The 22,352-nt window shown below is 38.0% G+C and overlaps 1 protein-coding gene across 1 annotated transcript; it reads right to left on the reverse strand.

The window, feature by feature from the left end:
• Positions 1 to 120: 120 nt before the first annotated feature.
• On the reverse strand, positions 121 to 21,925 carry myo1ha (myosin IHa). The gene is made up of 31 exons (XM_088335043.1): positions 21,794 to 21,925; positions 21,602 to 21,717; positions 21,330 to 21,528; positions 21,178 to 21,258; positions 16,201 to 16,380; positions 16,024 to 16,122; positions 15,837 to 15,953; positions 15,684 to 15,755; positions 15,474 to 15,593; positions 14,608 to 14,675; positions 14,351 to 14,456; positions 14,176 to 14,256; positions 13,998 to 14,089; positions 12,720 to 12,814; positions 12,583 to 12,629; positions 12,404 to 12,484; positions 12,177 to 12,282; positions 10,798 to 10,915; positions 10,578 to 10,691; positions 9,291 to 9,367; positions 9,151 to 9,219; positions 5,032 to 5,116; positions 4,798 to 4,960; positions 4,642 to 4,725; positions 4,476 to 4,569; positions 1,665 to 1,720; positions 1,212 to 1,347; positions 1,078 to 1,148; positions 902 to 999; positions 731 to 830; positions 121 to 663 (listed from the first exon to the last, which is right to left on the reverse strand). The coding sequence occupies exons 1-31, from the start codon at positions 21,920 to 21,922 to the stop codon at positions 637 to 639; spliced, it is 3,081 nt and encodes a 1,026-aa protein (XP_088191169.1). The 5' UTR covers positions 21,923 to 21,925; the 3' UTR covers positions 121 to 636.
• Between the last annotated feature and the right edge of the window lie 427 nt (positions 21,926 to 22,352).

The raw sequence follows: 22,352 nt of genomic DNA on the forward strand, positions 1-22,352 counted from the left end.
CCCCATAAGTGCAGCTCTATTTTTAGTGGAAACAAAATTTAATGCAAAAAACACAAGCAACAATACAAACTTCAGAAACTAAAAGTGACCACACCATCTTTTATTTTTTTTTGCCCAGCCTTTCACAAACGGGGTACCCTTAGCAGCAAGGTGACGGACAATAATATCAGATTTTATTTGCGGGTCATGTATAATGTATAGACCTGTAATGAAATGTGATAGCGGATATTTCATTTATTATTTCTGATTTAACTTAATATTTTTTTGTTTTTAAATGTCTGATGTATTTTTTTACCACTAGGAGGCGCTAATTGATACACATGATTCTTTTAGGGGTTTTCAAGCTTCTCCAAACATGCAAGGATGCACTTCCTGAGTCCTATGCTACATAAATACATTCGACTACCTGGATCAATATTTAATTTATTGCCTTTCGTATAATATTGGTGCATGTGGGTGGGTTGAAAAACGTAAATTTAAAGATCATAAATGTAAATTTAATCAGTAAGACGTTCCATCAAAAAAGGCCCGGCTTAAAGTGCATAACTGAAGTCAGATGTTTATTGTGGGGCCATGCTGATCCAGCCCAGGGGTCTTTGATGAAATATGCAGGGGCCTCTTGAGTGTCACCTCGTGTTACCTCGGCCTGGCCCGAGTGGCAACCTGAAATGACAAATGTTGCCGATCTTAAAAGGTGGCCTGAGTGATTGTCACAGCAACCTGAACGCACCACCACGAGATGTCCATTCTTGGCTTTGTACACATTGGGCTCTGGGCCTGTGTTAAATTCCACTACGCTCTCCTTCCCAGCCTGAAATTCTATCTTGATGCTGTGCACAGATGCAAACATTTGAATTCACATAGAAAGGATGTCATTTTGTGCTGCTGTTGTGTAACCTACCTGCGCTGACACACCAGGACCGCATTTTGTTTGTTAGCGATGATGCTGAGTTTGGTCACCAGCTCAAACAAGTGGTTGCACTGCATGACGAGATCTCCCTAAAGTCAGCGCCACGGTGAGATTTTTAAATTTTGAAAAAACATTGACTCGATTTAAAAGAGGTGTTCTCTCTTTACCTTTTCTTTGGGGTCCTGACACGTTACATGTAACACAACGATGCTGTCTGTCAGATTGCTGACCGAAATCCCTGCAATTTAAGAAGGTCCATTTAACTCAGAGTCGAGCGAGTAGTGGTAATAACAATAGCGACCTCTGAGGGCAGTATACGAAATCCTCTGCTTGATCCTTGCCTCCTCGATCATGTAGGCCGCAACTTGGGTCAGGATGAGCTGCCGCGGCCTCGTTTTGAAGCCATTCCTGTCGTATTTAATCATTGGGACGCCGTACTAGAAGGATACAAATCAGCTTCTACGATGTTTTGTTGCTTATATCTTCCATGGTCATCAATACCAAGTATTTTTTTTGCAAAGATAGCATTTCTCAACATCCTGGGGCACACTAGACAAGGTCTCATGATACACTAATGTACCCCGGTTATTGGTCTAAGAACACTTATTTAGTGTACTGTCGAACATTTTTCTTATAATTCCAAGGCATTAGTTGCAAGTTTCTATTGTCATTTTGGAAAAATAAAAGTATCAGTCTGATGGTATTCGCGGTAACCGTACCAAATCAAAGATTCAAGAATTTTATCACCACTTACCTTGATATGTTCATTGCGAATCATTTGAAGAATCTTCACATTGATGTCTTTATCACCTAAAACAATACAAGTTTTTGTTTAAAAGATTCAGTTATTTTCTAGAGGATATTTTTAAAAAGTATCAAATGTCCCAGATAAGATCTTCCCACCCCCTTTTCAAATTCCAGTGATTAGTGTCAGATTTGCGCAACACTCCACTGTATTTATACTCACCCATTTGATATTATTTTTAATGTTTACAGTAATCATTGTTGCTGCTATTCTAACGACTTAACTCCATTTTTTTTCTCCATGTGTTTTTGCACAAAACAAGTTTGAATATGTAAAACACGAAAAAAATGGAATCAAATGGAACAATGTACACAGAACGAAATGTCGATTGCACCTGACCCGTTGTAGCGAGCCGATGCAGCCGCAGCCAACAGAGGGCGCCGCCGACCACTTTTTAAGTCTTAGGAATGACTCGGCCGGGGCGCAAACCACCGACCTCCCAGTCTCAAAGCGGGCGCCTTACCATCTAGGCTACTGAGCTGGTACATTGTTACACAGAATGACAATACAAGGAAATTATTATTATTATTATTATAAACATCTTTTTGAAATAGCATCAATGTCATATTGTTCTATACTATAGACCAGGGGTCATATACTCATTTAAGTTGGGCGGCCACTAAAGCTAGGGTCAGGGTGAGGTTGGGCCAATTGAGCTTTTTCACAAAAACAGCGTTGATAAAAACAGTCCGCTTTTCTTAAAGGGACGATGTTTTATATATATATCCACAAGATTCTTTTATTTGAACTGCAACCAAAAATGAGTCCAAGGAAAACTACAATCCCCGGAGACTGAAAGTGAGCAGGAAGTCCCCTTTTTCTTTCTTTTCTTTTACCCAGCCTTTCACAAAGAAAGACCAAAAGAAGGTAAAGGGATTTTTTGAGGAAATAAAACATAGGGAAGAAGCAATAAGAACAAAAGCAAAAAAAGGAAAATGGAAAAAAAGGAAACAAAGCAAATAAAGGAATTAAAAGGAAAAAAGACAAAAACAAGAAAAAATGCCGTTTTCTCTCATTTTTTCATTTCCTTTTTTTAGTTTTTCAATTTTATTTTCCTTTTTTTCTTAAATTGAACTTTTTGTCAGATTTCTTTTTCTTCTCATTTTCACTTATTCTTTTTTTGTCCTTTTGTTTCTTTTCTTTTTTCTTTTTTTCCATTTTTTTCTTTTCTTCTCTTATCTTCTTTTTAAAAGCAATAAGGTGCGTTTTGGTAACTTTGAGTCTTCGTATTTTGTCTTCTTCTGTTGAGTTTTCAGCACTCGTTTTTGGTGGCTCGACAGAATACAGCGACATCTAGTGGCCAAATAATAGACACTGTCCCTTTAAGTTTCATATCAAGGCATTGCCTCAAAGTATCATGCTAGGGGCGGCATTTGGCCTCAGCCGTGAGTTTGAGACACAGACTAACAAAACAAAGTACTGGATGCAAAAAATATCTCAATGGAATAAATACTAATGATTTCCCAAATTAGAAAATGAATTAATCAAAAACCCTTTTATTTTGTCCATACTTGGTGGGTTTTAGTACAAGCTCATGCTCATGTTGGTCTTTGATCTGAATCAACCATTTTTTCAAACTTAGCAAAAATATAACTAAATGTTTAAGTAAAATAAGACAGTTTTACATTTAAATTTTTTAAAATACACATTTATATCATATTGTTTTTAAGGTTTCAAGTGCTGCTTTATACTATTTAGAATAACCAAGTATCAAATTATGTTGTGCCTGGTTGAAATTTCATTTCAAAGCATTGACCAAAAATGAATTTGGAATAATAATTCTGAGGGGAAAAAACATCTAAAATATTGCAACATTTATTTAGTAGTATAAAACAATACAAAATAGTAAATGATACTATCAATAAATTCTTGCTAGGTCAATTTGAAGAAAAAAAGCAACCCGTAGTGGCCCACAGACTCGATACAAGGGTGTCATACTCAAGTTATGCCCTAGTAAATCATTTCAAATGTTCTGCAAAGACTCAACATATGCAATTATGTTTTAATATTGCCTTGACTAAAACTCGAGATATTGCAAGTAATCCTTAAAAATAATTTTCTAGAAGTATACCGCAGCTAGCAACAATCGTTTGGACTTCCGAGATGAAGACACGATTATCATAGCAATCCTTAGAAAAACATTGCTTGGTATTGGAAAACTAAATCTCTCCTTTTCTTCATCTTGACTTCACCCAGTGGCGATGTGATTCACAAAGGATGTAAAGCCCGATCTAGATGAGTTTTGTTTCCGTTTCTCTTTGTAGTTTTGGAAGGTTCTTTTCCCACCCAAGAAAATTCCTTCTCGGTGATCCGAATGGCAAGGTACCCAGACCAAGGACCTAACAAAGAACTGGTTCTTCATAGAACTTCACATCAAGGTTGTGGTAGGAATTGGATTATCCTACAGTATATGTATCTTTCTTAGCTATATCAGGTTTAACAAGTGTGCTTTCAAAATGGTTGACATATAAAGGGCAGAACACAACTGAGACAATGCCCTTGCAGCATCTATTACAGCCTGGTCATTCTGGAAGAAGGGATTACCTCAGTTTTTAAATTTTTTCTTGCCTTCATGAAGGTTTTAGATCAGGGGGATGCTGTAATAACAATCTGTAGTCTGTTATAGTTTGTGGTCTGGGCAGCCCGTTTGAGAATTCTTGTGATAAAGGTCTAAACAAATAAACATGACTACGTTTTCACATTATGCCTAAATCACCCACCAGCTTATTTTCATAGTCAAATATCAAATATCTCACTCACTGATTCTGGTTTCCACAAAAGGTTGAGCAACACTTTGTGGATAACTTTCCTTTTTTCCTTTGAACAAGGAGCTGGCAATGAACTTCATTTCCATCTAGGGGGAAAAAGGCAAACTTAAATAACAACAGGAAAAATGTTGCTTATGTCGAATTATTGAATGTGCTACCTGCGTTTTTCTCTGCGGTGTCATCCCTCTGACGTATTTGCGCACCATGAGACGGTAGTGCAGCCGACGAAGCATTTCCGATGTCTGGAGCAGAAAGACGGCGCAAAGGTTTACCAACACATCGTGAAGGTGTGCAATGAGGCAGTTCCAGCATACCTCGGCCAGCACTTGTGGTGGAGAGAGCCAGGTGGTTTTATCCAAAACTGTTTTTGGCAGGTTGACTTTCAGCCTGTTCAGGTAACTCTGCCTCACAAACGCCAAATACTCAGAGTTGTCTGTGACTTTTGCTTGTCCTCTGGTCATGTAACCTTTGATGAACCTGAGGAATAAAATGGTATCTGGATAAATATTTGGCGGTCCCTGAGTTCTATTATCAGCTTGTCTTCTCACTGTTTGATGACTTTGACAGCCCAAGCTCTCTTGTCTCTCTCCTTCCTTGCCTGAACTCCTCTCCAACATGTCTCAATCTTCGTTGCTGCACACAATAAATAAGAATTTACGTATGGATGTATTACTGCACTGGCGTCATATCACTCACTCTCAGCTGTACGACTGTTCAACAGACTTACTGTGATGTGTTAGAAAATCATTACCTACAGGAGTGCACTGACTCTGTATTTCCTTGCATTAAAAACTGTGTGAACAATGTCAGAGTGAACAAAAAAGAAGGGTCTTTATGAGTAGCAATATTTGTACTCTCCCCAAACACCGGAACACCACCTTCAGAACAGAAGGCAAGCCTCTTTACTGCCTGCCCAGGGCTGACCCAAAGTTAGGCATTAACAAACTGGTTGACTGTTGGGGCTGATGCTTCACTGGCATAGGATTGTTTTTCCTTACAGGTTTCTGATCAGGATACAATGTAATTGTCGCATGTGCAGCCCTTTGACAAGCTCTATGATTAAGAGCCATACAAATAAATGTGACCTGTCTTGACATGTAAATCTCTTACAACCCCCTAGCAAAAAGTATGGAATCACCAGTCTTGGGCAAGCCCTCACTCAGACATTTTACTCAGTAGAAAAAGTTCAGATCACAAACATGAAACACTCTTAAGGTCATTCCAAAGTGCAACATATTGGCATTAAGAAACACTAAAATAGATTAAGAAAAAACATTGCAATGGTCAGTAAATATTACTTTCATAGAGCAAGTACAGGGAAATAAATATCGAATCACTCAATTCTGAGGAAAAAATACACAATCAGTCATTTTGAGTAGAAAATAAGGACACACCCAGTCAATTTCCTTCCCTTAATTGGGCACCTGGCTTAGATAAAGTTTGCATGTTGTTCAGCAGTGTAAAACAGTGAAGTTATCACATTTTGGAGGGCTCCTGGATAAAGTGGATTGGCACAATTCATGGCCCCAACAAGAGAGATGTCTCTTGAGACCAAAGACAGGATCGTAAAACCTCTTGAAGAAGGTAACTCTACTCGTATGGTTGCCAAAGATGTGAGCTGTTCACAGTCAGCTGTGTCAAAGATTTGGACCAAGTAAAAACAGCATAGGAAGGTTGTCAAAGTCAAGTGTACTGGTAGGCTAAGGAAGACATGTAGGCTTCGAGACAAACAACTAAAGGTCATAAGTCTTTAAAACGCAAAAATGCACAAGACAACTGAAAAGTAAATGGGAGGGAATTGGAGACAATTTTTGTGACAGAACAGTGCAAAACCACCCAATGAAAATGGGATGTCCATATAGGAAAGGCAAAAGGAAACCATCGTTGATGCTCAAGCACAAAATAATAAGACTGCAATGGGCTGAGGAGAGGAAATCATGGACTGTGGATGACTGGATGAAGGATATCTTCAGTGATGAATCAAGAATCTGCATTGGACAAGGTGATGATGCTGGAACTTTTGTTTGGTGCCGTTCCGGTGACATTTACAAAAAGGACTGCCTGAAAAAGAATCAGAATTCCCACAGTCCTTAATGGTATGGGGCTTCATGTCAGGCAAAGACACTGGGGAGATGGCTTTGGTCAAATCTGCATAAAATGCACAAGTTGACATTGACATTTTGCACAGCTTTCTAATTCCTTCAATTGAAAAAAATGTTTTGGCATGATGAACTTATTTTCCAAGTTGACAATGCATTAAGCTACCGAGCAAAAACTGTGAAAGCATTCCCTGGAGAAAGACACATCCAGTCATGGCCTGCAAATAGCCCAGATCTCAACCCTATTGAAAACCTGTGGTGGAAATTGAAAAAAAGTGTCCAAAGTGTTTCTTTGTCTGTTTTTCATGATTCCATATTTTTCCTTCTGCTTGGTCTTTTTTAGTATTTTTGAATGCCAAGGAGTTGTACTTTTGAAAATCAATATCATTTTTTCATGCTTTTTGTTTTTTTCTACAAAAGAAAATGTCAGGGTGAGTACTTGTCCAAGACTGATGATTTTTTTGCTAGCTTTTGCTAGGAGTTGTATTTGCCCCCTTTGAAGATGGCAATCTCCTAGCATTTGAACCAAACGCCCTAACAACTATCAGTAGCACCATGATTCTTCAAGAGCATGGCATAAGAAGTGGGTTAGGAACTGCAAACCCCAAAAAGATGTAACAGGGTAAGTATTAATGTACTGTGCTGACCATCTGACAGCAGTCTTCACAACACTCTTCAATTATTACCTGTAACAGATTACCATTCCATCCTGCCTCAACACCTCCACTCCCAAGGGATCAGCTGTGATAAATGACCACAGCCTTGTTGCGTGTGGTCGTTAAGTGCATTAGAAAGGTTGCTGTCCAGCACATCAAAGTCCCCCAACACTGCTACACTGGACCTTCATCAGTTTGTTTACTGGGTTAACCTCTCCACTGACGACACCATAAGCTGACAATGTCGTGTTTGTAAACAAACTCATATTGAACACCACCAAATCTAAGGAAGCCACATTTGACTTCAGGAGGAAAAGAGCATGACCCAGCTCCACTTGTCATCAATGGAAACTGTGTAGCTGAAGTCCACTCCTTCAAACTCTTGGGTGTGCACATCTCTGACGGTCGTCTCCTGGTCTGCCAACATCAGAGCATTAGTATAGAAAGCTCACCAGTGACTCCACTTTCTGAGAGTGCTCAGGAAAAAACACTTAATAGATAACCTTCTGGTGTCCTTCTACAGAGCCACTATGGAGAGCATTCTGACATAAAGCATCACTCTGGGGTACGGAGGGAGCACGACAGCAGACATAAAATCCTGACAGAGAGTCACCAACACAGCCAAGAAAATCATCAGCTGCTCTCTCCCGAGTCTTCATAAAATTCTCGCTAATCCTCTCACCCCAGCCAAGAACTCTTTGACCTGCTCTTGTGTCATTTAAGAGACTGTTTCTTCCTCAGAAACATCACCACCCTGAACAAGTACAAAAGATAGTAAAAACGATCTTCTTTTTTTATAGAAAAATGCATATTCATATTTAATTTTTTATTATTATTCTGCTCAATGCAAATGTCATCGCACTCTTTTTTATCACACTATTTTTTATACACTTACAACTTGTGCAAATCTACAAAGCTCCGCCTTGTGAATACTGCCTATCTATCCAAATAATATGCAATATTCCTTTTGTGTTATTTTTCATTTTAAGTCGTCTTTTGCATGTTTATCCTGGTGTGTTGATTTAACAATGTACGCTACGTGTTTAAAATTGCATACCTGTCAACCTCCATGGCTCCATGCCCTTACAAACTGTCGTATTTTCCCTTACAAAACACAAAATAATCTTACACCATTTTTTGTTCAAACGTGTTTATTTATGTAGTTTAACATGTTATATTGTACATGTGTTTCGTTATATCATATATATTGTTAACATTTTGTTGTGAGATACTGGGTTGCTCGACATGAATGAGGTTTATTATAAAAAAAGTTTAAAAAAAATGAAGTAGCTTGGACGTTCACTGTAGAAGGAAAAATACATGCAAAAAGAATTAAGTAGAATAATACATTTCCCTATTCAAATTATGAATTCATTTTTGCATTAAATCATTGTTGGTAATATACTGATTAAAGGGATAACCACAAACCTGTCGTTTTTCATTTTCTTATTTTATACTTCCTTTTTTTCTTAACTTCTTTACACAACATAATAATTTGTAATATACAGGTAATGCATCAAAGCAAGCAAGCCGTTTGGGAACCGGCTCTCTTTCATGAGTTGAGCCGAAAAAGCCGGTTCTCTAAAAAGAGACGGACTTTCTTTCACTATATCAAACCCCTCGCTTTGTTTGCGACGAAAAAAACATTACCTAGATAGAGGCTAACACAGCGAACTCGTTTGACTTGATTGATTTGCCGTTTCGTAATAGTCGGTTTATACCGGATGGCACCCATAATTGACAAATTATCACGTCTTAAAATGCATAATAAACGTACTTTGTACGGCAAAACCGTACAGGTTGACAGGTATGTCATTGACAATTAAGACTGTTGTATTCTTTTCTATTCTATTCTATTCTATTCTATTCTATTCTATTCTGTGGAAGTTTGCTAAGTGTCTTGAGCACGTACCAGCCTCCTTCTGTTTTTTGAACTCGCCCTTTGCCCGGTAGCCTTTGTATTTGGCCTGGAGTCTTGAAGCTGAAATGTCAAGAAATAATCATGGAGTGTGCCACGGGTGATGGATCAAGGAGAAGAAATATTGCTCTCACCTAATGTATGTTTGCACTTTTCAAAAGCATCTTCGGTGGCATACAGGGTTCTTGGATGGCGAATGAATATTTTGGATCTGAGAAAATAAAATCCATTCAACATAGAGGGCTCTATTTTTAAGATGAATCCAGCACTGTGCAGAGTTTAACTGCCCAGAGGAAGGTTAGACAGGATGTCAGTGATTTGGAAAGACAAGAGTAGCCAATGTATAAGTTCATTAATTGAAATTCTTACCACAGATTTTTTTCTGATCGAGTTTTTTTTTAGAATTGCATTTTTACATATTTCTGTTACGTTTGATGCTTTTTAATTTGTTCTTATTTTCCTTTTTTTTTAATTATTTAATACAATTTAAAATATTACATTTTCATTTTAAAGAATCAACTGATTATTTCAAGGATAGTTTTATATTTTAACCTTTTTTAAATAGCTGATTATTTTCTATGGTATTTTACCTCATTTACGATATCAAAATATGTGTACAATATGAAAACAATTATAATTTATTATTATTATCATTATTTATTATAATAATTATTATCATTATTATTAATATTATTTATTTTAGTAGTAGTAGTAGTTGTAGTATATCTCTGAAGGTCAAAATATTTTGCTCAACTTTCATTTCTACTCACAAACGTTATTTTCTAGCTGATAGAACCCTTCAGTACTTACCGTGCAGATACCACGTGACTACTTTTGAGACACAAGATTTATCAAAACACCAAAATACTTTTACATCAAAATGTATTTAATTACTCACAAACTTTGCTAAATTGAAAGTACTTTTCTAGTATTTTTTACATTTGGTTTTAAAAAATGTACTTTGTAAAACTACTGTACATCTCAAACCCATTATTAATAAGCTTAAACATATGGTAAGAATGAGACTATTTTACATGGAGAGACAACTATTTTACATATTTTATTGAAATTTTCAAACTAATACCATTAAATGCAGAATGCTCGTTTCGCGGTGTACATATGCCAGATTCATGGCACCACAGTCTTAAAATGTGTAGAATGTAAAAGATAAGAATATAAAAACAAGACGATAACAGATTTGGCAATAAAGGATACATATCATGTTTTTCTAGTTTGTTTTTTTTAAATGACATTGGATTGTGTGATTCTAAAACAATCAATAAAAGTAAGTAAAACTATTTAAAAAGCATTTCACATTATTCTTTTCAGAGGCTCACTCAGAAGAAAAGCCCAGTTATTTATCCATTCATCCATCCATCCATCGATTAACTCTTTGCAGGTGGATGGTCTGTTTTTCTCACCTTCCCATTTTGTACTCATTTGGCATATAGCCGAGATGTTGAACCAGCACCAAGACACCGTCGGACGGTTCCCCTCTCCATTGTGGCCAGGTGGCTGGGCACAATGCTTTATATCTGTTGAATGTTACACATATTTGAACTAGTTTGTAACATACGTAATACATAAATACGCACAATCTTTGTCATTTTTATGGTGCTTGTAGAGTGTGTTGCTTCGTACCGCTGTAAAAAGACTTCATACTTCCGCCTATAAGCGAAACCAGCACGTCTGACTCTCAGGTGCTGCATCAGGCCCAAATATTTGATCTGATGTTTGATTAGGGCTTCATCAAACTGTCCTGGTTTAGAAGGGAGACATGTGAATAAAAACACATGTGGCATATTCTTTAGGAGTGAAAAAATAAATATACAATATTATTAGTGTTCATGAATGTCAGACGCTCTTGAATAAAAATTAAATTCACACTTGCTCAGGGTTTAGGAAACGACTAATAACTGCTCGCCCTTTTTATACATCGATCATATGACTTTACAAGCTTAGCCGTGATTGACTAGCAAACATATTTTTAATTCACAGAACTCTCTGTTAGCTCTGTCTTGTGCTACACTATTGCCATATGGTGTTCCACTGGGTTCCCTTTCGGGGCCTCTCCACTTTTCTTTTTATGAACAGCCGCTGGGTTACCTGTTTATAGAATTAGATGTATTTTTACGGTTATATATAATCAAAAAAGGGACCTTCAAGTGCTAAATACATAAAGTTTGGTTAAAATGAGCAACTGCCAGTAGATTTAATTGAGTGGATTTTGCTTTGTCAAATTTTACAAATACGAGTGTTAAAATATTGAAATCTGTTTTCCTGTTATGGGGCAGCAGTAGCAGTTGTCTTGGGGACGAAAAGATTCCCGGCTCCTCCAAGTTAAATGTCAAAGTGTCCTTGGGCAAGACACTGAACCCCCAATGCACCTGATAAGTAGGTAGGCTACTCCGCTATTGGTGTGAATGTTATTGGGTAAAGTGTAAAGTGTATTGTTGAGCACTTTGTAGGTCATCAATGAATAGTTAAAGCGCTATATAAATGCAGTCCATTTGCCATTTATGTCCTTTTTATTATTTTGAATCCTCACATCAACATTTTAATCAAGAATCATTTTGTGATACTCTCATCCACTAACTCCATTTGAATGTATTTATGTATTCTTTTTTTTATTCACTTGTCGCCACAATATATCCATATATCAAGTAGTTACATGGTCTCCGCATTGTGGTATTCTAATTTACTGTTGGGAGGGACGCCTTGAGTCTTATCAAACTGACTGCAGGATCCAGTTTGGGCTAAGGAATTGTGGAAACCAGTGACTTGTGAATTTTCCACTAATTTCTGTGTTACTTACTTACTTACTTGTTCTCTACTCACAAGCCCTGAATATTCATTTTAATTTTTTTTATTGTTATAAAAACTCAGACCGCTCACTCACGCGCTTGTTTTTACCCGCCTCGTCTCACAAACCAGATGCTGATTCGAACACGCGAGGAAGAAAAAGTAATTCCTCTTCCCGGAACTCACCTTATCTTAAAAATATGTTGTAATCAATGTACCTGGCTTCCTGGAGTCATTGGATTTCAGGCAACGGATGTACCAGGCTTCTTTGGCCACCAGGATCTCTGTCAGTTTCAGCAGGCTGCTCTTAAACTGGGTGGCCACCTACGCACAGGAAGCACCTCATCATCCTGAGTCAACAGTCCGTCTGTCAGGTGCACAGGACTTGAAGATGAGGCGTCTCGCAGTCGTGAAAAGACGTCATTGAAAGCGTGAGAGGACTTACAGTTTCTGGTCTTCGCCTGCTGTCCGGGTCTGTGCAGGAAAAGCATTCCTTGACAATTGTGTTTTTGGATTGAACTACCAGCTGTGGGGAAAAAAATACACCATGAGGTTAACTTTAAAAATACAAAAAATGAACATGTCATGGAATCATTCTATTTTCGATTCAAGTTGTATACTCACATCTTTAATATTTTTATAAAGCAGGTCATTGTTTTTATCCAGAAAACCTATAAAGCACATGATATAATACCAGGAAGTCGTCCTCAAACAATACTTACATATTTGACTGCAAACATGGTGGTTGATCTTTAATTTACCCACAACACAATAGGTGACCTCTCCGGCATAATGTAAGAGCCGAAAATCTCCTCTCTCCAGCGTCTGTCGTGTCTTTTTATCAGCCAGTCTGTGTCTACAGTCCAAGATGCAGAGGGTGACAACAGATGAAGAGTTCTTGTTACGTCAGGCAAAGGAAAACTGATTGTTTGACTCAGTGGCATGCAGTCAGGAGAGGCAGCCTCACCCATTATTTTGGAGAAGTAAAATTAAAATTATGTTAATTGGTTCAAGTTCTTTCTAGCTTAACTTCACAGTTTCTTTTTTTTCTCTTTCAAAATGGCAGAATTTTCACATTGTATTTTGTTTCCTTCAATAGAGTGAGGTCAGCAATTCTCTTGCCTCATGGAAGAGGGCGAAAGTGAGACCAAGGATTCGGATTTGTATCACACCTCATCCACAAACAATATATTTAGTGATAGTATTAGCAAATTAATAGCAAGTAAAGCAATCCAGTAAAATAGTTTTCATTGTTTGGTTCTTTTGGAATGGAAGATTACCTATGTATTGAAAAGGAGCAACGCATAGACTTAATTTATAAGTTATGGTAGGACAATAAAGGTTTTTTCCTATGCTACAGTTCACACATTGCTTTCTGGCTTTGCATATTAAATGATAAATAAGATGTAGGTTTATTTTTTTGTAAATCTGAACCTCACCACACACGAACCTCACTTTGTCAATGATTAGCATCATTTGTCCTTTATTCTTTTTTCGTTTTTACTTGTGACTGACACTTTTAGGCTAAAATGTCATGCAGCCTTGTAATCAAACTCGGGCATCGCAACCCTCCAATGCTCCACTAACCTAGAAATTGTATAGAATTTGAGGTCTGTCCGTCAAGGTTGTCCGATATCACCCTTTTTACTTTTTATCGTACATTACAGTATCAATTTTAAAAAGACAAATTAATAAAGGTTTGCCTATTATTACGAAAGAAATCATATTTGACCTAGTTGTCTGATGATACAGCATTGTTTCTTGCCTCCAATATGAAGGTGGGCGCCTCTCAAGGCTGGCTATGCTATTTGAATGGGAATGTGTGTGTGAATTGGTAAAGTGTGAAGTGAATTGTAAAGTGCTTTGGAGGTCCTCAGTGACTGATAAAGCGTTATATAAACACAATCTATTTACAATTTTCCATTCTTAGGGACTAAAAAGCATTCAAAATGTTATCTTGTGAATACCAGACTTTCCAACAGCATTTGGGCTTAAACTAAATACATCAAACAAAATAATATAGTCAGAATATAACTTACGAAATGAAGTGAGGGTGATTGCCCATTTTCTCTTCCAGCCTTTCAAGGAAGGTAAGATCTGTAGCCTCACCTGGTCGCAGGCATTCCTCATCCTGCATGTTTAGAATCCATTGGTATGGAATCAGTTCTCCCATTCGGCGCAGGATTGTAAGTTTTGTGTATGTCAGTGAGAACATACCAGAATGGAGATGATTCCCTTGTGTCTCTCCTCCACAAGATCGCAGATGATTTTGTTATTAAAGTACTGGACCGGCTCCCACTGAGTGAAATAAATTGTGTTTGGGACACTGTCCAATGCCACTAGTCATGTTCATTCGGAATGTATGTTTTATTTTGGGGATTTGTATAAGAACCTCAATATTTTCTGCTTCGTATTCCTCCTGCTCAGCTTTGAGGGTAAGTTGGATGAAAAGTTGTTGCAACTTCTCGTTGCAGTAGTTTATGCAGAATTGCTCAAAACTGGTGTGAGATGAAGAAAGCAAAAACTTCAGCAAAGTGTCACTTATGTGTTCCTCAATTAAACCTTTATAATGTATACACACATACATCCATATATCTATACATCAAAACCTCCATACATGCATACAGTATATACATACATAAATGTTACCTATTTATATTAAAAACTTCAAAGCCATAGATGTCCAGTAGTCCAATGACAGTTTTTCGTGAAGGATCCTGAAATTTAGTCCAATAACATTACATTAACCACAACAACAACAACAATAATAATAATAAGAATGATAACAATTATAACAATAGTGATAATGATAATAATAATAATAATTAATGAAAAAATTGATGATAATTATAATAATATGGGATAGTCTATACCACTTTTTTTAGACAATACAGATACCCTGATGAAGTAATCATCAATACAAATACCATATACTGTACCACCTTTTTTTATGAATTAAAAAATCTTCATCCCCCAATATAATAATTTTCTCCAAAATTGCCTGAATTAAAAAAATACATTATTCCTTTAATTTCGAATTTTTGTAATTTATCATTGTAATACGGCTCATAGCGGTATTGGGCAACACCCAGAATACCAATACCTTACAATAAAGCTGGTATTGGCACTGATACTGGTTTCATTAGTACTTTTTATACATAGACTTTTTCAAATACAAAGAGCAAATGAAAATAAATAAATTAATAGGATAATTTCTTAAGATTATTTAAATTGAATTGTAATATTGTATTTCTTTTAAATATTTGTTTATGAATAGCATATTTTGTTTAAAATATATAATACAATGAATTAAAAAAATATTGACAGACACCTTACAGCTATAAACACCGGTAGTTTTACATACTAAAAGGAGTAATCCTAGATATCAGCCTGATACAGATACCTGGTATCAGTACTCACCACGCCTGATAGTACTGTTGCAAAAATAGGTAATGCTGTACCATTACCTTAGGTACCATAGGTTATAAAAATATGTCCATTATTCATTAGCTCACCATGTTCTCCATGGACTCATTGATTCTGTTTACCAGCCAGGTAAAGGTATGTCCATATATAGCTTTCGCCAGGGCATCCCGCACATAAACTGCGTGATCCAAAGTAAACGGACTAAGCACCTTGAGAGAAAATGAATTACAGGTATTCACAAGTCAAAATTATTATTGAATTGTCCAACATTTCTGTTAGAAGTGATTACCAAGTCACACCTGGTCTGTTTTGGCTTCAATTTTCCTGTATGTTAGACTTTCTTGCAGGCTGTGAGCGTCAATTCCAAGAAGCTGCAATGTGAAACATGACAAGTGGACCTATTTGAAATTTTCGTTTAAAATAAAGTAGATTGTATGTATTGAATTTCTTACGTTGGAGACCCAGCGCAACTCTGCATTTTTGTTGTTGAGAGTGACATGACCTTTACTGTCAGGCTCAAAGTGGACATTCCCCAGGTGAAGAACGCTGGCAACAATCCCGAACAAGTGCTGTAGAAAAATTGAAAGGCCATTTCAATGACTATTTACTTTTTGTAAAATCATCAATGACGTAACTTACATTAGTGTTATTTGCATCAATGTCAATAACCTGTAGTGCATTTTTGACTGTCTTCCAGTCGTTTTTGTCATCGATGGAAGGCACAACAGCACACTCTCCCTGTTGGGTAGTTAACAGAGGGACAACTGGCAAAAGTACCTTTTCAACCCAACAATATACAAAAATTCACTCACATACTTGAGTTAGAAAGCGATAATGCTGACAGTCCCTTTCCAGGCCCAGCTGGTGCAGCAGGTCCTCTTCTCCTCCCTCCAAAAGCTGGTAGAAAATGTGGAAGTTTCTCTCACCGTGGTTTTGGTGCACAACCCTTGACTTTTCAAGAAGGTAATTGAGGATGTGGCCACCAACTGCATCCCCCTGTTGCACAGGTAGAAGCTACACTACTTTTTACAAAAAACAAAATGCATTTCATAGACTACAGTAGAGGTATACATTCATGTATTCATTCATTCCTCTTCTGAACCGCTTACCCTCACCAGTGCTAGAGCCCATCCTAGCTGACTTTGGGCAGTGGGGAGTGGGCACCCTGAAATGGTTGCCAGCGAATCACATGGCACGCATAGTCAGACAACCATTTACTCACACACTTATTCCTAGGGACAATAATGAATCACCAATTGACCTGTCGGGCATTTTTTTGGTCCGCAGTTCCGGAGAAAACCCATGGAGGCATGGAGAGAACATGCAAACTCTGCACAGGGAGACCAGTAGCTGGAATTGCACCCTTTTGACCAGTCTTCCATTGAAGTGTTTTTCAACATTTTTTGAGCCAGGGGACGTTTTTTTACATTGGAAAAATTTCGCGGCACACCACTAACCAAAAATGTTGTAAAATGTCACTGAACAGTATGTTTAATTACAATATAGTTTATAATACCCCCTGTTTTTACAGCACTTGACAATGACATAATATTTGCAGATAATGATTCATGTTTCATAAAATTTTAAAATTTAAAAAGTGACATTGGATGATTTCTCACGGCACACCTGACGATCTCTCACGGCACACTAGTGTGCTGCGGCACAGTGGTTGAAAATCACTGTTCTACTGTGTATCCATTCTTTTTGTAAAACGGTCCAGATCTAATTGGATAATAATGTGAAATAATTTTTTGACTTTTCAACTCTGAAACACTGAAAAAGCTGTTGAGGAAACCATAGTTCCTTGCAAGTTTATGTTTTTTTTAATATTTCAAGATCTTCATACATGTATGTGTATTCATTAGGGCCCGGTCACACAGCCGTTTGCGTCTGTATCGCGGGTAAAATTTTGCGTTTTTTTCTTTGCCCGTGGTTGCCCGCGATGGAAAATGCGCAAAATTGGCCAACCCGCTGATCATCGGTGGTATGCCCGCAAAACAGACGCCGGCGACTGTTCCGCTTCCTCATCGCGTCATTTCCGCGTCATTTTCTTTTGTGGACCACTGGTATAAAAGCTGCCGAGCCGGCGTTATGCCGAGAAATGCATCCTTGCCGAGCTTTGCATCCCCTCGCTACTACAGCCACTTTTACCTCGTTTTATCTCACTTTTATATCTCTTTTAGGGAATTTAATGGCGAACATATAACCAAAACCACTTCGTCTTGCATTTGTTGGGAATGTAATACAACTTAAACCATTCCGTCTTTGTATTTGTTGTGAATGTAATGGAACGGTAATGCACGCCGTATACAAATCACTTTTGAGCAAGTAACATGTTTATTTTGCCTTTTTCTATTCGAATCGCTCGTATTGAAACTGTTATGCACTCTACCATAAAGCTTATTTCTGCATAATAAGCTTTACGGTAGAGTGCATAACAGTTCTCAAAAGTGATTTATATACGGTGTGCATTACCGTTCGATTACGTTCACAACAAAAACAAATACAGAATGGTTTATGTTGTATTACATTCCCAACAAATGCAAGACGAAGTGGATTTGGTTATATGTTCGCCTTTACATTCCCTAAAAGTGAGATAAAACGAGGTAAAAGTGGTTGTTGTAGCGAGGGGATGCAAAGCTCGGCAGGGATGCATTTCTCGGCATAACACCGGGCTGTAGAAATCATAACCGCTCAAGACACAGTCCCGTGAAGATCAAGATTTCAAGCTATGGCACCGAAGAAGCCAATATGTTATTATTGTAATAGTTTATCATTTTTATTTTATTATCTTGTTATGAAATGAAAAGAAATGTCAAGAAATAAAAATGGATTAAGACGAGGTCACTACGGTGACGGGGATCCATGTCCACCCCTTGACGTCTCGAGCACAACTGACATGTGCTCGGCAAATCGCGCTGTATATACGCGGAGAAAGGCGTTTGACCGTCACACGCGTAACACGCTAATTTCACGTAATAACACCGCGATACAGGCGCAGAACATGCTATGACCGTGCTCCATCCACGATTACCCGCTGAAATTTCGCGTCATACCCATGTGTAACCACGCCCTGGCCGCGGCCAGAGCACGTCGTTCCACGTCATTTCCGCGTCATTACCTCGTGTGACGCCCGCGGTTACACGTGGTCTGAAGTTTTGAGCAGCGCAAAACTTTTTCGCGCGGCCAACCGCGTGTGAATTTCCGACCGAGTGTAAAGCACTGCTGTATCTCGTTTATATGGCGATCTCAAAGCGTCCAACATCGTCTGCTTCACGGGCAGAAATTTATGGCCGTGATTCAGCTTCGATACGCCCGTGAAAGACTTGGCGACCGGGCCCTAAAGTTTTAAACAGCGCAAAACTTTTTCGCGCTGCCAACCGCATGTGAATTTCCGACCGCGTGTAAAGCACTGCTGTATCTCGGCTGTATGGCGATTTCAAAGCGTCCAACAGTGTCTGCTTCACAGGCAGAAATTTCTGGCCATGATTCAGACGCAAACGGCTGTGTGACCGGGCCCTTAGGAACGTGACTTATCAGATTAAATTCACCAGGGCTAATTACGTTTCCAACATAAGATACCCTAACTCAAAATCTATGTCTTTTGAACTTTTAACTAACAAAAACATTCTATAACACAAAAACATTAAAACATAAATTATTTGTAAAATTATACATTTTAAAGTTGTGTTCACTAATACAAATTACATTTCAAATTTTAGGAGGGCAGTACGGAATTTGGAAGTTTCTCATTCACTGACATTTTCTGCTGGCTTACGTCATCATTGCAGTCTCAGCTAAGCTCCTCTTGGTGGGCGTGCAAGTACGTGCATTTCTTAGAAGCACTTGAATAACCACTTCTTTTTTCACCTCTTCTGAGGTTTTGGTTGGGGATTGGACTGTAATTTGAACATTCCTTTATTTACTTTCACCATTTTTAGCCTACACTAACAAAAACTGCAGTGACAAGCATCAAATGAGTATTCAACTTGACTTATATTCATAGAGGACTTTAAAGCCTCATAAAACAAAATTAATTCCTGGGTATTCCCAAAGCTGGACAGAGCTTTGCTGTCCCCTAGTTATAATATAAGTGAATTAGTATTTAATATACATTTAATACTCTGCTCAGCAAAGCTGCGAGGAAACGCCAGATGGCTTTAATTTTATAACACAAGCCGTGCCAAATACAATTTGAATATGGGTCTTAGATTTACACCCTTGACTTACCGTGTGGTAAAGGGGACAGATTTCTGTTAAGTACAAGCTAAAATAAAATCTTGACTGATCTATGACTGTTTCTTGAGTCAATTAAGATGTTGTACCGTGTCAAAAGACTAATAAATCTATGACTCCCCTGACATCTCTCATGCAAACATGAGTGATGAAACGCAGCTTGAGAAAAAGGAAAATCACCAATTCTTACATGGTTGGTTTTAATGATTAAGGAAGAAGGGGAGTCGTGTTGGAGACTCCATGGGGGATGGGAACTTAGGGCAACCCATGAACGTGGGCTTTCATTCCTCTCTGTAATTATTGAGAATCCAATAGGTTATTTTCCTTAATGTTTTTCTCTGTACCCAACAATGTCTTTATTTCAACTTTTAGTTTATTTTAGTGTGTGAGATCATGGTAGCAATTAAGGTTTTGTCATCCTGAAGGATTTCAATTGCCTGCCATTTCGTGTTGCCTTTATTTTTGAAAAGTGCGGTAAAAACTAAGTTATTCGTTCAGATTTGAAGCAGTGGTAACCTCTCTACATTTAGTCGTTAACCTTTCCAATTAACACGCGGGTAATCATTAGGGGCATACAATGGCTGGCAGAAGGAGTACAGAGTAGTCGAGAACTTGCACCAAGATTAACCTATTCTTTGAAACCTTACCGTAATATACAAAGTGTGATTAGGAAGTTTAAAAGGACACTGTGTAATATTTGACCACAATATTTCACTGTATTTAGTGCAGGCATACAAACATACGGCTTGTGGGACAGATCCGGCCGATTGGATGATTTAATCCAGACCAGCATAAATTTCGTAATATGTCAAAAAAAGAAGCGAGTCTCTTGGTCACTTCTATCAAAAGTTATATTTTTTACATAAATAGAAACCAAATGCCCTCTTTGCCCACTTCAGGGTTATGTTTGTAAAGCGTGGTGATTTGGTTCAGGTGTAAAACTGCTTTCACTCAACTAGTAAATAAACCAGTCAACACATTTAAAGCCAAACATGAAAATCAGTTTCCCCATTGTGTGTAAAAAATTGTTTTGTTTAGAAAAAGATCACTTGTAATCCGTGATTATAATGTGTCGGTTAGGTTACTAACTTGGACTGAATGATAAAGCATATTACTGAGAAACAAAGCAAAAAATTTGGAGTTGACATTCATCTAGTCATCCGGCCCACTTGAGAACAGAAAGTCTGGATCTAGTGCAACCAAAAATGAGTGCTATAAAGCACAAGAGGGAATATAGCTAAAGTGACCGAAAGTGCCCAAACCGCAACATTTTTCTTTTCGTTTTCTGCTCAGCCTTTCACAAGGTTTTTGGTTGTCGTGGTACCTGTAGCAGCAAGATCATGTCAGCTCCTTCTAGGTGAGCTTAACGTAAAATAAATGTGCTCAACTTATGAGTATTTTTAAAAACTGTGTGTTTATATGATAGTTTGTATAGTTATGCTTATTATTTGGATTCTTTCTTTTATTATTATTAACTGATTTTTTTTTTACCACTGAGAGTCTCGAATATTGCAAACCTAATATGAATTTTCATCGTTGAATCAAAACCTTTCTTACCTCACTATTAAACTGAATGTCCATGTACTTCCCAAAACGACTTGAGTTGTCATTTTTCAGAGTTTTGGCGTTCCCAAAAGCCTGCAGATAAAAATCAATTTTATATCCCATGCAAGCTAGACTTGTTTAGGGAAATTTCCCACTACCGGTACCTCTAGGACAGGATTGGACATGAGCATCTTGTCTCTGACAGTGTTTAACAGAGCGGTGCTCGGACAGCTGACTGCATAATACTGCAAAATCTTCTTGGAAGCTTCCGTCTTGCCTGCTCCGCTCTCCCCTGAGATGAGGATAAAGTGATTGCTGAACTCAGCCAGCATGGTGTGGTAGGTGTTGTCGGCAAGAGCGTAGCTGCGTGCGGGAAATCGCATTGTTAGCTCGGGCATGAATCCAAATATGCGTAATAATGTTTTCTCCTACTCACATGTGAGGAGGGAGCTCAAAGAAGTTGACACCCATGTACACATCCATCTGCTTCTTACTGTAGATATCCAACTCTTTATAGGGATTGACAGACACCAGTAAAGTGCCAATGTAGGTCTAAAGGAGCGAGTAAAAATTACGTAGATAAGTGGCACAAATGGTATTGATGTTTGTATCCATCCATCCTACTCACATAAATGAGATCCTTGCTGAATCGCTTCTTGAGGTTGTTGAGGAAGGCTCCCTCCGAGGTCTCATCCAGGAGAACAAAGTCTTGAATGCCAACCTGGTCCCTGGCATTTAGGGCACCTTCCATGTCCATCTCCACCTCATTATTGAGGAAATACACAAGAACATTATTTTTTCAGGCTGACAGGCTTAAATCAACATTTGTGGTGGAGTTTGGAAACCTTCTTGAAAATCCTATTAGCCCCCGGAGTGTTTTCCGGGAAATTGAGGCTTTTGTGATGACAGGAACCGGTAGGAACCTTAAACTGCACTTAGGACACCATAATGAAGTAACAGTGGCTGTTTTTCAACTTGACATGGAAACTGCAGTAGGTTCTAGGCCAGAGGAAGTAGTAACAGGTAAAAAAAAAAGTTATACCCTTGATCAAGAGTCCCTATTCTTGGTTCTAGACTAAACTCCAGTAAGCTCTTGGCTTTATGTTGTGTTGTTTTTTTTTTAAATTAATTTAAGTTGTCGGAAATCAAAAAGAACATTTCCATTTTCAGTAGGGATAGCAGATTAC

Source organism: Urocampus carinirostris, chromosome 5 (assembly GCF_059441175.1).
Source record: "Urocampus carinirostris isolate Australia breed hairy pipefish chromosome 5, RoL_Ucar_1.0, whole genome shotgun sequence".
NCBI lineage: Eukaryota > Metazoa > Chordata > Actinopteri > Syngnathiformes > Syngnathidae > Urocampus > Urocampus carinirostris.